This window comes from Macrobrachium nipponense, chromosome 21, assembly GCF_015104395.2.
Source record: "Macrobrachium nipponense isolate FS-2020 chromosome 21, ASM1510439v2, whole genome shotgun sequence".
NCBI classification, from domain to species: Eukaryota; Metazoa; Arthropoda; class Malacostraca; order Decapoda; family Palaemonidae; genus Macrobrachium; species Macrobrachium nipponense.
The window spans coordinates 83,331,646-83,348,410 of NC_087212.1; the positions used below are offsets into that span (position 1 = coordinate 83,331,646).

The 16,765-nt window shown below is 39.3% G+C and overlaps 1 protein-coding gene across 1 annotated transcript; it reads left to right on the forward strand.

The window, feature by feature from the left end:
* The first annotated feature begins 2,888 nt into the window (after window positions 1-2,888).
* LOC135198203 (gastrula zinc finger protein XlCGF52.1-like) lies at window positions 2,889-6,514 on the forward strand. Its single transcript, XM_064225781.1, has one exon. The coding sequence runs from the start codon at window positions 4,959-4,961 to the stop codon at window positions 5,988-5,990; it is 1,032 nt and encodes a 343-aa protein (XP_064081851.1). The 5' UTR covers window positions 2,889-4,958; the 3' UTR covers window positions 5,991-6,514.
* Window positions 6,515-16,765: the final 10,251 nt, after the last annotated feature.

Consider the following 16,765-nt stretch of genomic DNA (forward strand, 5'->3'; position numbering starts at 1 on the left):
CATCTCACATCTCAGCCATACCTCATTCTGATATCTGATACTTGGGCCCAAAGGCAAAGTGGAGGGTGGACCGACAAGTGGGTGGGGCTTCCACCTCTACTGTTGATAGCTAACCACCTTGTTTGAAAGCTTGCAAGCTAAATCCTATGTAAAGACCTTCAGGTTTGTATGTTAGGGAAAATACAAATTATTTTAAAAATTTGTAGTCTTGCAAAGATTTTTACTGCATTTTTTGTTATTTACATCATGCAGTATGGCCAATGTAATATGTACTACAGGATTTTTTTTATAGTTAAGAAAAAAAGAGCATATATTGAAAATATTTGACATTAGATAACTGTAATGTGAGATATGACAGTGTGCATTGATGACTGAATATTCTGTTTTCCACTACATAACAATACAAATTCTAGAAGTAGAAGTAACTCCTACCTTCTCTCTATCAAGGGGAAAAAAGGATTGACAATAGAAAAATCTAGCACCATTACAGGTTCTTTTCCCACCTTCCTGAACACATGGTAGACTGGAGTTCCCATTTTGTCAAAGCTTGGAGGTGTGGCTGTTGAGTAATCTTTCGCATAACAGATCAGAGCCATACGACTTCTTCCTATGCTTTAACAACTGACCAAGAAGTGAACCCAGGTGAGCCAAACCATCACTTGGTTCTAAAGCTTACTTTATTGTCCTTGCGTAAAGACTGAAAGGGTTGTTCAATGTATGAACAAATGACAAATTTGTAATTTTTTCCATAACTTACAAACCTGAGGACTTCACTTAGATAGCCCACCTCAAGCAACCTCTCTTATAGTTACCTAGTCTGGAAGACAATGGGTGGTCCATGATGAATACAAGGGAGAAGAGAAGTTAGGCTCTGCCTACTCGCTTCCCATTGGCTATCACTCCCATGCCACCAAACCTTGTATCTATTTTTAAACTAGATCCATCTAGCACTTTGAGATTTTCCCATATGCAAAGAGCTCAGGTTTGTAAGTTATGAAAAATACAAAATGATTAAACATTTATCACTTTAGAAATCATTTGTGACGCTAAGAAGCATACATACTCAGTTAGTCTCATGAAATATTTGGGTTATTAACCCTTAAACGCCGAAGCGGTAAAAAAAAAAAATGTCTCCCGTGTGCCGGAGGTGTTTCAGAGTGAGCGCGGAAGCGGAAAAATTTTTTTTTTCCAAAAAATCACAGCGGGCTTAGTTTTCAAGATTAAGAGTTCATTTTTGGTTCCTTTTTTTGTCATTGGCTGAAGTTTAGTATGCAACCATCAGAAATGAAAAAGATTATCATTATCATATTAAATAATGCGATATATGATAGCGCAAAAACGAAATTTCATATATAATTGTATTCAAATCGCGCTGTGCGCAAAACGGTTAAAGGTAACAAGTTACTTTTTTTCCCGCTGTAATGTACACTAAATTGCGATCATTTTGGTATATAACACATTGTAAAACGATAAAAGCAACACAGAGAAAATATTATCACAAAATAATGCATGAATTTGTAACGCGCGGACATAAACAAATATTTTTTTCAAAAATTCACCATAAATCTAAATATTGTCCTAGAGACTTCCAATTTCTTTCAAAATGAAGACAAATGATTGAATATTACTATACTGTAAGAGTATTAGCTTACAAATGCAGTTTTCAACCATATCTGACGAGTTAAAGTTGACCAAATGTCGAATTTTTTTATATATTTTTTTATATGCAATTATTTCGGAAATAAGAAAAGCTACAACCTTCAAATATTTTTTGTTTTATTCTACATGAAATTGCGCACATTTTCATATATAAAACTCTATGAAATGCCTAATGTGAAACGGAGCAAATATTCCGAGAATGGGATGTACGCATTTCGGAGATTTGTGGCGGAGAATCCGCGTGCAGAGGGAAGGAAAGTTTTTTTTTTAAATTCACCATAAATCTAAATATTGTGCTAGAGACTTCGAAAATGTTTCAAGATGAAGATAAATGACCAAATATTACTAGACTGTAAGAGTTTTAGCTTACAATTGCGTTTTTCGACCATTTCGGTAGTCAAAGTTGACCAAACGTGGTTTTTTTCTATTTATCGTGATTTATATGCAAATATTTCAAAAATGAGAAAAGCTAAAACCTTCCTTCAATTATTTTTTATTGGTTGTATTCTACATGAAATTGCGCACATTTTCCATATATAAAACTTTATGTAACGCTAATTTAAAATGGTGCAAACATTACCACAATCGCACATATGATTTTTTCGGAAGAGTTACCGCGCGGACGTAAAGAAAATGTTATTTTTTTCATAAAGTCACCATAAATCGAAATATTGTGCTAGAGACTTCTAATTTGTTGCAAAATGAAGGTAAATGCTTGAATATTACTAGAATATAAGCGTTTTAGCTTACAATTGCGTTTTTCGACCATTTCATTAGAGTCAAAGTTGACCGAAGGTTGAAAATTTGTCACTTACCATTTTTTATATGAAAATATTTCAAAATTGATAAAAGCTACAATCATGGGTTGTTTTTTAGTTTGGTATTGTTGCATGGAAATTAATGGGGGCAACATTTTCATATATAAAACAAACTTTATGGTAACGGCTAATTTAACATGGTGCAAACATTACCACAATCGCATGTATGATTTTTTTCGGAAGAGTTACCGAGCGGACGTAAGGAAAAAGTTTTTTCATAAATTCACCATAAATCGAAATATTGTGCTAGAGACTTCCAATTAGTTGCAAAATTAAGGTAAATGATTGAATATTACTAGAATATAAGCGTTTTAGCTTACAATTGCGTTTTTCGACCATTTTGGTTGTGTCAAATTTTACCGAAGGTTGAAATTTTGGCACTTATCGTTATTTATATGAAAATATCTCAAAACTGATAAAAGCTACAATCATGAGTATTTTATTGTTGTATTCTACATAAAAATGCACACATTTCCATATATAATACTTCATGTAACGGCTAATTTACAATGGTACAAAAATTATGTCAAAGTGACGAAATAATTTCCGAGATGTGTCACAGATACTTTTTAGTGCGGCAAGAAAGAAATTCGCGCTTGCGCGCCTGCGTAACGATTGTAAACAAAACAACACCTTGATCCGTGAACTCCCAGCATCCCCCAAGGCGCATGATTCAAAAGTTTTAGGCTGGTAGGCCTATAAGTATTTTTCCGCGAATTTTAAAAAAAACTTTTGTATGTCGACGTAAAATACGTCCAGTCGGCACCCGAGAGACAAAAAATGTCGACGTAAAATACGTCCAGTCGGCAGTAAAGGGTTAACTGATATTCTTGATGTTTGTGCCAGATTGATTCCTTTGTGGTGAGGAGTCTTGTTTTGTATAAGAATGTTTGATATGCAGTGTCAATGAAAGCAAGCTGAAAATGAGCTAGGATTATTTTGAACTTGCAGAAGACCTGGGTGCAGCCTACCATTCCGTGAGATGTAGACTTTGTGTTAACATGGATGAAAATTGTTTACTTCAGTACTTCCTCTGAAAGAAATTATTAAAAAGAAAATATACCACTGCCTACTGCAATAGCTGATGAATCTCATTGTGTACGCTTTACAGAAAAGTATTTGGTGAGAAATCATCTTGTAATATTGATGAAAGTAATGACAAAAATGTGGATTTTTTTTACAGAAAAGTAACATGGTGGGGGAAACCAATAACTTGTGCAGAATGTCAAAGTACTTTTTCCCACTTGAGCCATCATCTCTGAAGCCACATGAGAATCCATACTGGAGAGAGACCATATCCTTGCACAGGATGCCATACTTTTACTTAAATCGTCTCAACACTGGGATGAGAATTCCTACTGGAGAGACAATTCACTCGCACTGGATGCCAGAAAGGTTATCATCATTTCTCTCTCCTCCACTCGAAATACCCATACTGGAGAGAAGCAGCCATTCACTGAGCCGAAGGTGTTTTTCTCTATCCCATGTTCACAGAAGGCACATGAAAACTCATACTAGGTAGTAATTATTTATATGCCCTGGGTGTTCAAGGAGCCTTTTCTATCTCAGAATGCACATTCAATTCATATAAGAACAAGGTGTGATCCGACTTCCAGCTTACTCGGACACATGCAAGATTTTCCCCTCACACATAAGTTGCAAACATTATATATCTAACTTAACGTGAAGTGGTCATCGTAATTAATACTCATACTTAGTACTGTTCATACTAACAACAAGAATTAAATGAAGAGGACACAAATTAAACACGTTCATATAGTCTTAGGTATAAGTGAAAACACAAAGTGATTGAACAGAAACATAGCCTAAATTCAGAACACCAAATAAATTCAAACCTGCTAAAATCTATGGTCAAATGGAGCCTTGTTTCACCAATGAAATATAAAATGAATATGTTATATTTAGCATAATGTGCATAACATGCACATTATTTATTTTTTACATTTTCGGTCTAATAAATAGATTATAAATCTCCTGTCCTAAAATTCCTATAACTTTATATGCAAAAAAACCTTTTTCAGACCTTTTTGGCCCTTCCTTCGACCTTTCTTAATCCACCAACAAGAACAACAACAAAGTAAGCAAAAAAGCCATTCTTCTGTAAATAGAGTTATAATACTCCCAACTCATGAAGGAAAGGTGCTGTTCATTTGATTGTTAAAATTCGGGTAATTCAGGAATTTGTGGCAAAGTAGAAATTGGCTGAATTGTCAACCAACTTTGGCCTAAATAAATTTGTTGATTCCAGACAGATCCAAGGATGTTGTTTTATTTCTTTTGAGGTAAATTTTGTCCAAATGATGATCATTGCATTGTGGTATTTGTTTTCCTTGAGAATGCTTATTTTAGAGTTGTTATGAATGGTGCTATTCAGAACATGTCTTTCTCAGATTTTTTATTTCATTTCAGGGAAATTTCATCACATCCTTACTAGGATTGAGTATTGGACATCCTGTGAAAATGGAAGCTGAAAAATCGTCATCATTGCTGTTAATCAAAGAAGAGAAGGAGAATTTGGAGGAGGTTCTTACTGAAAGCACTGGGGAAGACTCTTCGTTTGCAGACCCCTTCTTAGAAGTCAAGGCAGAACCAGAGTTTTTTGACAGTGATGAATTTGATGTGAACTCATCCCCATCTATTAAGTATGAGGAGGAGGACAGCTCTTCAAGCTGTGATGATGAAAGTGGAAAGATCTGTATTGCAGAAGAAAATAGACATTTGGGAAGAAGTAACACAGAAGGGAAGCGAATAACTTGTGCTGAATGCCAAAGGACATTTTCATACATAAGCCAACTGAAATCCCACATGAGAACTCATACAGGAGAGAAACCATATACTTGTTCTGTATGTCAAAGAAGTTTTTCTTTTCAAAGTCATCTCAAAAGACACCTGAGAACTCATACGGGAGAGAAACCATACACTTGCTCTATATGTCAAAGAAGTTTTTCTATGCAAAATCATCTTAAAGCACACATGAGAACTCATACAGGAGAGAAACCATATACTTGCTCTATTTGTCAAAGATGTTTTTCTCAATCAAGTTATTTTAAAATACACATGAGAACTCATACAGGAGAGAAACCATTCACTTGCTCTATATGTCAAAGAAGTTTTTCTATTCAAAATCACCTTAAAACACACTTGAGAACTCATACAGGAGAGAAACCGTATAGTTGCTCTATATGTCAAAGAAGTTTTTCTCATCAAAGTAGCCTCAAAACACACATGAGAACTAATAGAGGAGAGAAACCATATGCTTGCTCTATATGTCAAAGAAGTTTTTCTCATAAATGTCATCTCAAAACTCACATGAGAACTTATACAGGAGAGAAACCATATATTTGTTCTATATGTCAAAAAAGTTTTTCTCATCCAAGTGGTCTCGTGAGACACATGAGAATTCATATAGGAGAGAAACCATATACTTGCTCTACATGTCAAAGACGTTTTTCTCAATCAAGTCATCTCAAAAGACACGAGAATTCACACTAGACAGAAACTGTATTTTCATACAATCAACTTACCTGTCAGATATATACATAGCTAAGACTCCGTCGTCCCCAACAGAAATTCAAATTTCGCGGCACGCTGCAGGTAGGTCAGGTGATCTACCGTCCTGCCCTGGGTGGCAGGATTAGGAACCATTCCCGTTTTCTATTCATATTTTCTCTGTCGCTTGGAATGTAAACAACGTTTGCAGTTCCTCCTGTCTTGATTTTTGGATTTCATCGTCATCGATCTTCTGGGCTATCTTTTGCAGGGAAGTACTGGATCTTTGGTTCGGCATACGCATATTAATTTGTTTTAATAACTTTGGCTTCGAAAATTTCGAAGAATTGTTTACATGTAACTACCGAACTTTTCGGTAGACACTCTCATAGTTTGCAAGAAGAAAAATTTTAATATTTATTCATAATAACGTGTAGTAAATGTTAGAATTGATTGAGCTAACTTCCTTCTTGAGGAAGTCAGGAATAGAATTAGTTACGCTTCCTTTAGAAGTTTTTATAGCTCTCGTACTACGAGCAGTTAGAGCATTAACATACTAGTAGTGTTGTTCCTCATCTCCTTCTTACTTCACAGAATCTTCAAATTCATATTGCAATTTGAAGACAAAGGAATGTAGCTCAAAATACGAGCTATTGAAAGGTAAGAAGTGATTTTAGTGTTCACAGTGCAGTGGAGGGTGCGTTCTGATCGGCTCTGTTTCGCTCCCAGGCCTAGACCTCTTCCAAGCTCACATACCCAGAGGAGAAGGAAAGTCGAAAGCCTTACGGAGGTTATGGAGAATCCCCACCGATCAGGCGTCCCCTCGGCAGGATCTGTAGAACGTCCCAGACTGCCAAGTTTGCCATTGGAAAGGCGTCCTAAATAGTAGAGGTGCGTCCGATCGGCTTTGTCTCGCTCTCAGGCCTAGACCTCTTCCAAGCTCACAAGCCCAGAGGAGAAGGAAAGTCGAAAGCCTTACGGAGGTTATGGAGAATCCCCACCGATCGGGCGTTCCCTCGGCAGGATCTGTAGAACGTCCCAGACTGCCAGGGATAGCCATTGGAAAGGCATCCTTTAAAAAGTGCATCTCTTCTTCCGTTTCTTCATCTTACATCCGAAAAGACGAAGAATGTACATGTTTGGAGTTCGGACGATCTGGCGTGTTCTCTGAAAACTAAGAGAACACTGAGCGAGAGGCTGAGAGACGTTCCAACAGCCAGCAGCGAGCCGCGTTCCAACAGACTAGCGCGAGCCGCGTTCCAACAGACTAGCGCGAGCCTCGTTCATACAGATAAACGAAACGCAGCCGCGTTCCAGCAACTGACCGCGAGCCGCGTTCCAGAACATTTTTCTTGGCGCAAGGCGCCTTCAAAGAGAAAACAGACGGCTAGACTGAGGAGCCTTATAGTAGAGTGGCAATCAGAAGGATGCTTCCATTGAACGTTTACTGGCAAGAGGCTCGTAAAAGAAGACTAGAGGCGCTCGGAACTATCAGGGCGCACGGGACCTTCCACGCAAGCGGAACGTTCCAGGAGCGAGTCTCCTTTCTAGCGTGCGGAACGTTCCGTTCCAGGCGCACGGAAACTATCCAGATGCCAGGCGCTAGGCGCAAGGATCCAGGCGCCAGGCGTTAGAATATTCCAAAATCTTTCGTTTGAGTTTTTTAACTTGAGCAACTTTCCCCTGGCAAATGTGCAAGATGTCGCACAGGCGGCCGTTGCTTTTGTCAGAAGGATTCTGATACTAAGAGAAGCCCCTTTTCATTATTCAGAAGACTCCTGTGTTAGGCAGTTCCTCTCAATGCGGACTCTCTCCTTCATCCATGCTCTTCCCTCGTTTTGAGGAGGCAAGAGCTTTGGGAGTTTTCTTAATAGAAGAATCTCATCGACATTTGGGTATGATGGCGGATAGGAAATATCTACTTCCTTCCGTAAACCCTAGTGATGAACAGGAATTCTGTCTCTTCCGCGATTTATGAGGAAATCACGAAGATTTAAAGAGTTCCTGGATTAACTTCCTTCCTTAAGGATATATATATACTCTTTCTATCGTTCTATTAACGAAAAGAACGAAGATAGTAGAAGGTAGTAGAGGATCGCTGTATGAGAATACGATACGGTCAACCTCATAAACACATACCGTAGTTTACTTCTTTGCTGTGCAACTCAAGTTACCAGTATCCTTCTACGACTTTCCTAGGAAGGACTACGCTTAAAGGGATTGTTAAGACAACACCTACTTAGCTTCTAGATTTATCGAAGTCTTGTTTCGCTTAAATATGCTTCAATAAGAACTTCCTGAAGTTCGATAATAATTTTATAAGATTCCTTTATTAAATGGAGTAGCTGGCAACTCTGGAAGAGTAAGGCCAGACGGCTAACGGAGACTGCTTTCGCTGAGAGCCTGAGACCAACGCAGTACCATGTAGGTGTCAGTCATGAGCGGTCGGGTTCATCTCTCTCTCCTGCGGGATGGAATAACTATCCGTATCTCTCCCCTACAATCGCGGTCTTAACCTCGGATTGAGGGGATAGTTAAGCTAACATAAATAAAATATTGTATGCCTTTTGCTAAGAAGCTTTCAATAAGAGAGATAGTACAACCTTTCAATGCTGTTTACCGTAGGTAACATTATTAAAGGAGTCTATCTCAGCAGAACATTATATTATATAATGCTCTCAGGCTTACGAAAGCATAGCTTATTAGAGTACCTGCTCAGAAGAAGATGGATGAGTCGGATGGGAAACATTCTCTTTGTGGCAGAACTTGTTTCCCTGAATGGACTATACTACGTATATAAAGTTTTTTCCTACTAAGAACGGAATTAACATGTGAAAGGATGTCGGGTACCATAAAGGCACAGGTGTTCTGGCACATAACCTAAAAAGAATTAGAAGGAAGTGCCAGCCTGGCAGTTGCGCCAGCCTGGCACATAGCGCTAGAAGCGCCAACCTGCCGCTATGCGCCAGAAGCGCCAGCCTGGCGCAGTGAGCCAAGAGCACCATCCAAGTTTTTCTCGTTTTAGCGAGTTATTAACCTAAGAGTCCAGTAGCCTCTCAGACACCAGGCTCGGTAACGGCAAGATTCGTTCCTGATTTCGTTACCCATTTAATCACTTAGGCCAATTCCACGACTCTCTCATATCGCAAAGAGCATCGAGAATCTCTTTTTTCGCTCCTGTTCGCATTAACAAAGAGAACCTTCTCGATCAACAATAATAACTGTAAACATGTTTAACATTTATTGGAAAGAGTTGTGAGAACCTGCGGAAAGTCTTCTTCATAGATCTCTTAGCAAGGTAGAAGACGAACAGGCTTCCTATAGACTGCTTCCTTTCCTCGAACCAAAGAGAGGTAGCAATATACGCCATCTTTATTAGAAAGGGGAATAAACTTTAGTCTTTTTTCCCCTAAATATAAATTTTGTGCAGAATTTAAGATAAAGGGCGTCAAAGAAAGAGAAGATAATACTTTATGCCTCATTTTGGCCTTAGAGAGGTTGGATTCACAGAGGTCACGTTCTTCTCACAGCATGTTTTGGAAGTCTTTTCCAAGACAGTCTGAATATTCTATCAGCATCTATTATAAATGGACCTTAACAACCTCTCCACTCTGAGTCTGTCTGCGTGCAGACTGACCAGAAGTGGACATGAATGAGAGGATTTTTCAAGGTAAATGACAATAGTCATGGACAAGATATAGAATTGCTGCAGATCATGCTAGAGGGAATGAGGAAACTGTCCTCTTCCGATACCTCTGTGAACCACATAGCGATTTTTTCTTCCCTTTCAGAGGGAAGAATCACCTTTGTATATATCTGCTATCAAAGAACGCAGTAAAAGGCTATACTCTGTCTCTATAAAGGGATTGGAGATAGCAGAGGATTAAGATCTTCGGGATCTTATACGATACCTCAATATGACAAGAGTAGGATATCATGTACTTCTAATGGGATCTTTTTTTGTGGCCACAGATTCTATGTTCCGACAAGATGGAACTGCTCCTCATCAAACTTCTTTGAGAAATTTTTATGAGGGAATTCTTTGTTTCTCTTAGTCCCAAACAATCAAGAAGACAAGTGAATTTTTTGTGCATTGGAATCTCGCATCAGATTCTATGGAGATTAGGCAATGGGTTCTTGCCAGCATAGTATGTCTGGCAAAAGAACTAAAACCCCCTATTCCTGATTCAATGTTTTCAGATAGAGGTTTCGTTGTCCAGGCAGAGTACTTACGTTTTCATCTACAGTAGAATGGTTAAAACGTTTGCCTACAGAGTCTTTGGAATGCGATGACGGCTCGAAAATGCTTCCCAGAAGGTGTTCAGAGGATACAATAAAGAGCTAGAAATCAGGAGTACTCCCAATTTCAGCTCGGAGTCTCCTTCGACTTCCAAGCTTCTTCCCTTCCTTCGGACAAGGATAGGGAAGATTCTGCAACGAGAAACCCCTTCAACAGGTAAGAAGAGATCTCGTGAGCAAGGGAAGTACTCAAGAAGGATCCTCCTTGGAGGAAGACTCTTATCTCTAATACTGTTAGATATCCTATCGTATACTGGATGTAGCTCACTACAATCACCTCCCCTTGCCGGAAGAGGGCCAAAGCTCAAAGTGGAAGAATTTTCTTCCACCCTTCTCCAGTCTTGTGATTTACTATTGTGGATGGTTCAGGTGACTTTAGACAATGTAGCGCCAACCAGGAGCCTTATGCTAAAACAGGCGTAAAAAACGCCAGAGGCAGACAGCCCCAAGAACACTGTCATTGTCTGATAAGGAGAAAGACCGGGCCTACAACCTGACACAGATGCGCTAGATGCGAACATATTGGACAGATAAGAGTGTCCGATGTGGACATTGCCAGACATCCTCGAGACTCTACCAAGCTCGAAGCTCCAGCAAGTGGGGAGGAGCCAACCAGGCGCGAGGCACCAGGCAGGAGCGAGGCGCCAGGCAGGCGCTAGGTGCCAGCCAGCCGCGAAGCTCCAGGCAGGCACAAAGCGCCAACCTAGCGCGAGACGCCAGCCAGGCGAGAGGCGCCAGCCAGGAGCGAGGAGCCAGCCAGGCGCGAGGCGCCAGCCAGGCGCAAGCCAGGCTCTAGGCGCCAATCTCCAGCTAAGGCACGAGGCGTCAACCAGATGCGAGGCGCCAGTCAAGCGAAAGGTACCAGACAAGCGCTAGGCTCCAACCAAGAGCGAAGCACCAGCCAGGCGCGAGGTTCCTGCCAGGCTTCAGGCTTCAGACGGGAGAGATCCATTTCAAGAAAGCCCTGGTCTTCTTTGAAACATGGAGATCTCCTAAGCACTTCATAAGTGACTTGATTCCTTCAAACAGCTGAGAATTAAAAGCGCAGGAAGTGCGCGCTTTTGCAAATTCTTGTTCTTTACATAACAATATGTCATATAAGACATATTAGCTGTGTTGTACGGTAGAGGCAACTCTGTGTTGACTTCTCATTACACAAAGGATGTCAAGTTAACCTACGAGAGATCCTTCTCTTTTGGTTTATACGTTTCTGCGGATTCGTTACTGGGATAAGGAGCCGACACTGATCCTTAACTTTGAGTTTAAGTTATTTAACTTACTGAAATTATTGGGGTTTTTGAAAGGAGTGTGGGGATAACTCTTTTCAATTTGAGCGTGAACCCTCGTGTAAGGATCAGGTGATGGGGATCGGTGTTGCGCTCCTTCATAAGGTGTATTGTTATAGAAGTGGTCCAGTACCCATTGACAAAGTCCTTTCAGGCTCTGCCGAGTAAGCGGTTCATACTCCATCGGCAGACCCACAAGAACTCTTAGCCATAGATCACATATCTCGCTAAAGTCTTGAGGTGATGCAGACTACCGGGCAACAGCCACGAAGTCTACCACCTATCAGATAGGAACCAAGGTTTATTTATACCTACAAGATATGTTGTTTACCTGTCTATTCCATGTTAGCTGTCTCTTACCCTCCACCAAAGGGTGTCAATCAGCTATGTATATATATCTGACAGGTAAGTTGATTGTATGAAATGATATTGTTATAATACAATAAAGTTTCATACATACTTACCTGGCAGATATATACGATTAATGGCCCACCCAGCCTCCCCGCAGGAGGCAGGTGGAAGAGAGAAAATATGAATAGAAAATGGGAATGGTTCCTAATCCTGCCACCCAGGGCAGGACGGTAGATCACCTGACCTACCTGCAGCGTGTGCTGCGAAATTTGAATTTCTGTCGGGGACGACGGAGTCTTAGCTATGTATATATCTGCCAGGTAAGTATGTATGAAACTTTATTGTATTATAACAATATCATACTTGCTCTCTGTCCAAGTGGTTTTTATTACATGCTTTTATTAAAATTGATTCCTGTCTATCCTCAAATATTGTAACTCAATTTTTGACCTCTTCCCTTCGTTGGATGGACTTGAACTTTTGCATGGTTACTCAATCCTGGTGACACTACAATCTTACGTAATCAGGTCAGCGGTGACCTCTAGTGACCCTACAGTGACCTCTCCCAGTACCTCAGGATTTGTATGAAACTGGATTTTTCACAACTTCTTTGACTCGGTAGAATGTTTTATATATAACCCTCCCCTCCCTTCCCCCCCTTCCCCTCCCCAGCACATGATCGGGTGTAAATTTAGCTGTGTTCTCCCGCTACCCTTCCCTCTTCCAGTGCCCTTCCCTTCCCTTCCCTTTCCCCCTTCCAGACCACATGATCTAGTGTGAATTTAGAACTCCGTACAGTGCTAGGTTAAGAAATGTTCCTGTGTACTTAATGTATGATTTCCAAATGAAGAATTAGTTTTGTCATTGACTGACATGAACTTTTCTTCCTTTTTTTATTCAGCATTGTGCATATGCACTTGCATATGTAGTTGTAAGCTTGAATATTTCCATGAAATGTCATTCTTAGTGGAAATAGAAAGACGATTTCTTCATCACACATCAGTGCAGTTTTATTTGATTATTTTTTATAGGTTCATGTTTTTAGTATTCTACAAAGAATGTGATACAGCAATAGTGAATCTTAATGCTTTGTATTAGCTCACCGGACACAGTGGACTGACTGTACTATTCTGTTTTAGGCTAACCAGTGAGAAGTGTTCAGCCAGGACTTGCTTGGTAAGTGACTAAAGTCATGTATTATTCTGATCAGAGCAAGCCTCTTTTTAAGTTTATTTCAATATATAAACTTTAAAAATATTGATAAGTAATAAAAGTAGCTTGTACATAGAAACTCAGATATCTGAATAAACTTTTACACTGCCAAAGCCTAATTTTCAATGCCCACTAATATATAATAAGTATTGTATCTCAAAATACGATTGCATGTTATAAGTTTTACTTCAAACTATAACACTCAAAGCCTATGTTTCCACAAACCATCAAATCGGCAAAATTCTTGTTTTGAGTAGATTGCATTTAAAGATTTCTCTTACTTCAAACCATCTTTTTATCAAGTAATTTAGTTGGTAAACTTTTGACTTTTGGTAGTTGATAGGATTAAGACCTTCACTTTCCAACAGTGTTTAAACAATTTCTTATATCCTTAAAGATTTCTTTATAATGAATGTCTTTTACTGTAATACAACAGTATAATATGAAGATAAAAGGCCCATAAAACACTATTTTAATGTTGCAACCATATATTTCGAGCACTCCCTTCTGTGCTCCTGATCAGTGATAAAGTATGGACATAGGATATCTTACAAGAAAATATATACAAAACTTATGTAGGTGTGGCAGTAAGTCTCTGTTGGTGGACCAGGAAGGGCGGAAGTTAAACTATTCCCTGGTTATTTTTGGCCTCATCATCTCCCGTCTGGCGACTCGTCCGGTAGTCAGATGTTCTAGGACACCTGCTTGAGGAGCAGCCTGAGGATTAGTTTGTCGATGTCATCTGATTTCCAGTGTCCTCCTGACAGGTTCATATTGGTAGTTTGATTGATGATAGCAGATTCCAGCACTTTTCTTTTGCCCGGACAGCTACTTTTGCAAACCAGCTCTGCCCCACTCCAGTTCATAGGAAAATCTGGGAGTTCTCTGATGCATATTCCTCTGATCTTTTGTGTTCTGCTAACCTTTGCGAGATGGATCTACCGGTTTCCTGAATGTAAATCTAATCACACTTCCTACACGGTATCTTGTAAACTCCAGCTGCTTCTCTTTTATTTAGGTAATACGCTATTGAGCGAACTCCTGATGGATTTGGGATAATGGAAAATGAAAATTAGACCTGAGGTATTTTGTGGCTTTTTGGATATTTTCATTGTATGGAAGTTTTATATTATTGTTGAAGTCTATTTGTCTATTGTGAGTGGGACCTCTATAGTATATTGTATTTGCTTTATTTATAGCCTTCTCGATAATGTATGGTGGGTAAAGCAGTTGCATTAGGTGTTGGCAGATCGTGTTGAATTCATTATCTACGTACCCATTTAAACATTTTCTAAGCCCCATGAGGAATAGGTTGCATCCGACCATGATCTTTATGGATACAACGTGGTATCTTAGGAAATGAATATATGAAACAGTGAAAGTAGGTTTCCTGTATACTGTGAACACATATCTACTCTGTTCTTTTATATTAGTATGTCTAGGAATGACAATTTCCCATCCTTTTTCTATTCTTTTTTAAATTTTATAGTCGGAACTAGCAAATTTAGTTGATTGAAAAATTCACTGAAATCTCCCCAGCTATCATCCCAGTAAGTAAAAATATCATCTACGTATCTTAGTCAGACCACATTGTGGGGTTTGATAGAGGACAAAATTTCTGTTTTGAATTATTTCATATATAGGTTTGCCAGAAGGGGGGATAGGGATCTGCCCATGCTACAACCAAATTTTTGTTTGTAAAAATTACCATTGAAAGAGAACACGTTAATTACTTAAGAGGTTGATTAGTTTTATTGTTTTGTCAATACCATGAGGAAAATGTTCTTTATAAGGTTGATAAGGTTGTAACTTCCTCTTTAGAAAGGAAAACACCTCGCTGATCAGGACTTTGACTGACTCACAGTGTTAACGATTCGACATCTATTCTTCACACTGTGGTGACATTGTTATTTGAAGTTATGGATATTTGTCACACACCGAATTTAAGGTTGAAATTTTGTTTGGTATAAATACGCACAATAAAGGCTGAGAGGGTAAAATATATACACATTTATGTTTGTCATATATGCATATATTTGTATAAAGATATTAATAAGGGTTTTATTGGGTAAAAGTCTCATTATGGATGGAAATAGTTTATTTTCATTGAAAGCATTTGATTGCATGTTTGTTCTAGATATAACTAATACTTAACATTTTTAGTATTGAAGCAAATTGTGGTAAAATGAAATGTGATCAGGATTGCTAGTAACAGAAGTTGTTCCACTGTAAAAGGTCATTAAATTTAGCACTAGATAATTTAACAGCCTCACAATAATCTGCTGTGGTTGCTCAACACTCTCAATATCTGTTTTCCCTGTCATTCAAGAGTCAGACAGTGATATTTGAAAATTCTGGGCAGCATTGTGGCAGGATCACAAACCCTAAAACAAAAAACTCTCAAAACATGTACTTACCAACTACTTCTTGACACACTCAGGGCAAGAAGCTCTACTGTCCACTGGATATGGCTTTCATAACACAACCAACAACAAAGACAACAACCAATAACCACAACTCAACAACAAAACAACACAACAACAAACAAGGAATACAACCACAACTCAACAACACAGCAAACAAACAAGGACTACAACCTCAACAAAAGACCACTTCACAAACAATCACAAACACAAAAAACAACAACAGAAAAAGGCAACAAACACACCCACTAACAACACAAAGAAATCACAACAGCTCACCAGCAACAACCCTCAACAACTCACAACTACACCAAGAAACCACAACAGCTCCCCAATAACAACCTTCAACTATAACAACTCACATATAACTCAACAGAAACTCACAAGCACAACAAATCTAACAACACAGGCACAATAACTCCAAAGCAAACAATATCAAACTTAACAACTAAACAACAAATCAATAACACACAACTTAACTGACAATAAATGCCGTCAACACTCTTCATAGACTGTTGCTGACACTACTGACCCTCACAGGCTCTGACTAAAAACTGACTCAAAAAACTCTGATCTTAACAGCTAACTCCAGCTGCACCAGCAGACAACCCAGAACTCACCAACAGCCAATTCAATCGTTAAACATCCATCCACCCATAATGCTCTCTCTCTCTCTCTCTCTCTCTCTCTCTCTCTCTCTCTCTCTCTCTCTCTCTCTCTCTCTCTCTCTCTCTCTTACGGAAAACCAAAACAAATACATACTACACGATCTCAACAGGAATACCAACCACGAAACTTACTCGCACTCTCTCTCTCTCTCTCAATCCTCAAGGATGTTGTCAAATGGAACTCCATAACTCCTCCATATTTCCTCCCTGTTACATTTGACAATATCCTACACTCACAAGACCCACCCACACTAAATAGCCTTCCGCAACACCTACGGATGCCCAGACGCAGGCCCCCTGGATCTTGTTTGAGGCCCTCGTACACACACTAAGTTACACTGCCATCCACTTCTCCTAGACCACTATCAGCCAAGACTTCCATTACCATCTCCCTCACTACTATCCTCCCAAATCCCATTCACTATCTCATCTACCCCTTCTAACTCTTGTCCTAATATCTCTCGTAATTCTGCCACCAAATCACTTACCTCATTTACACTCCTGCCAAACTCCTGAAGAGACTCATTCATACTGCCAAC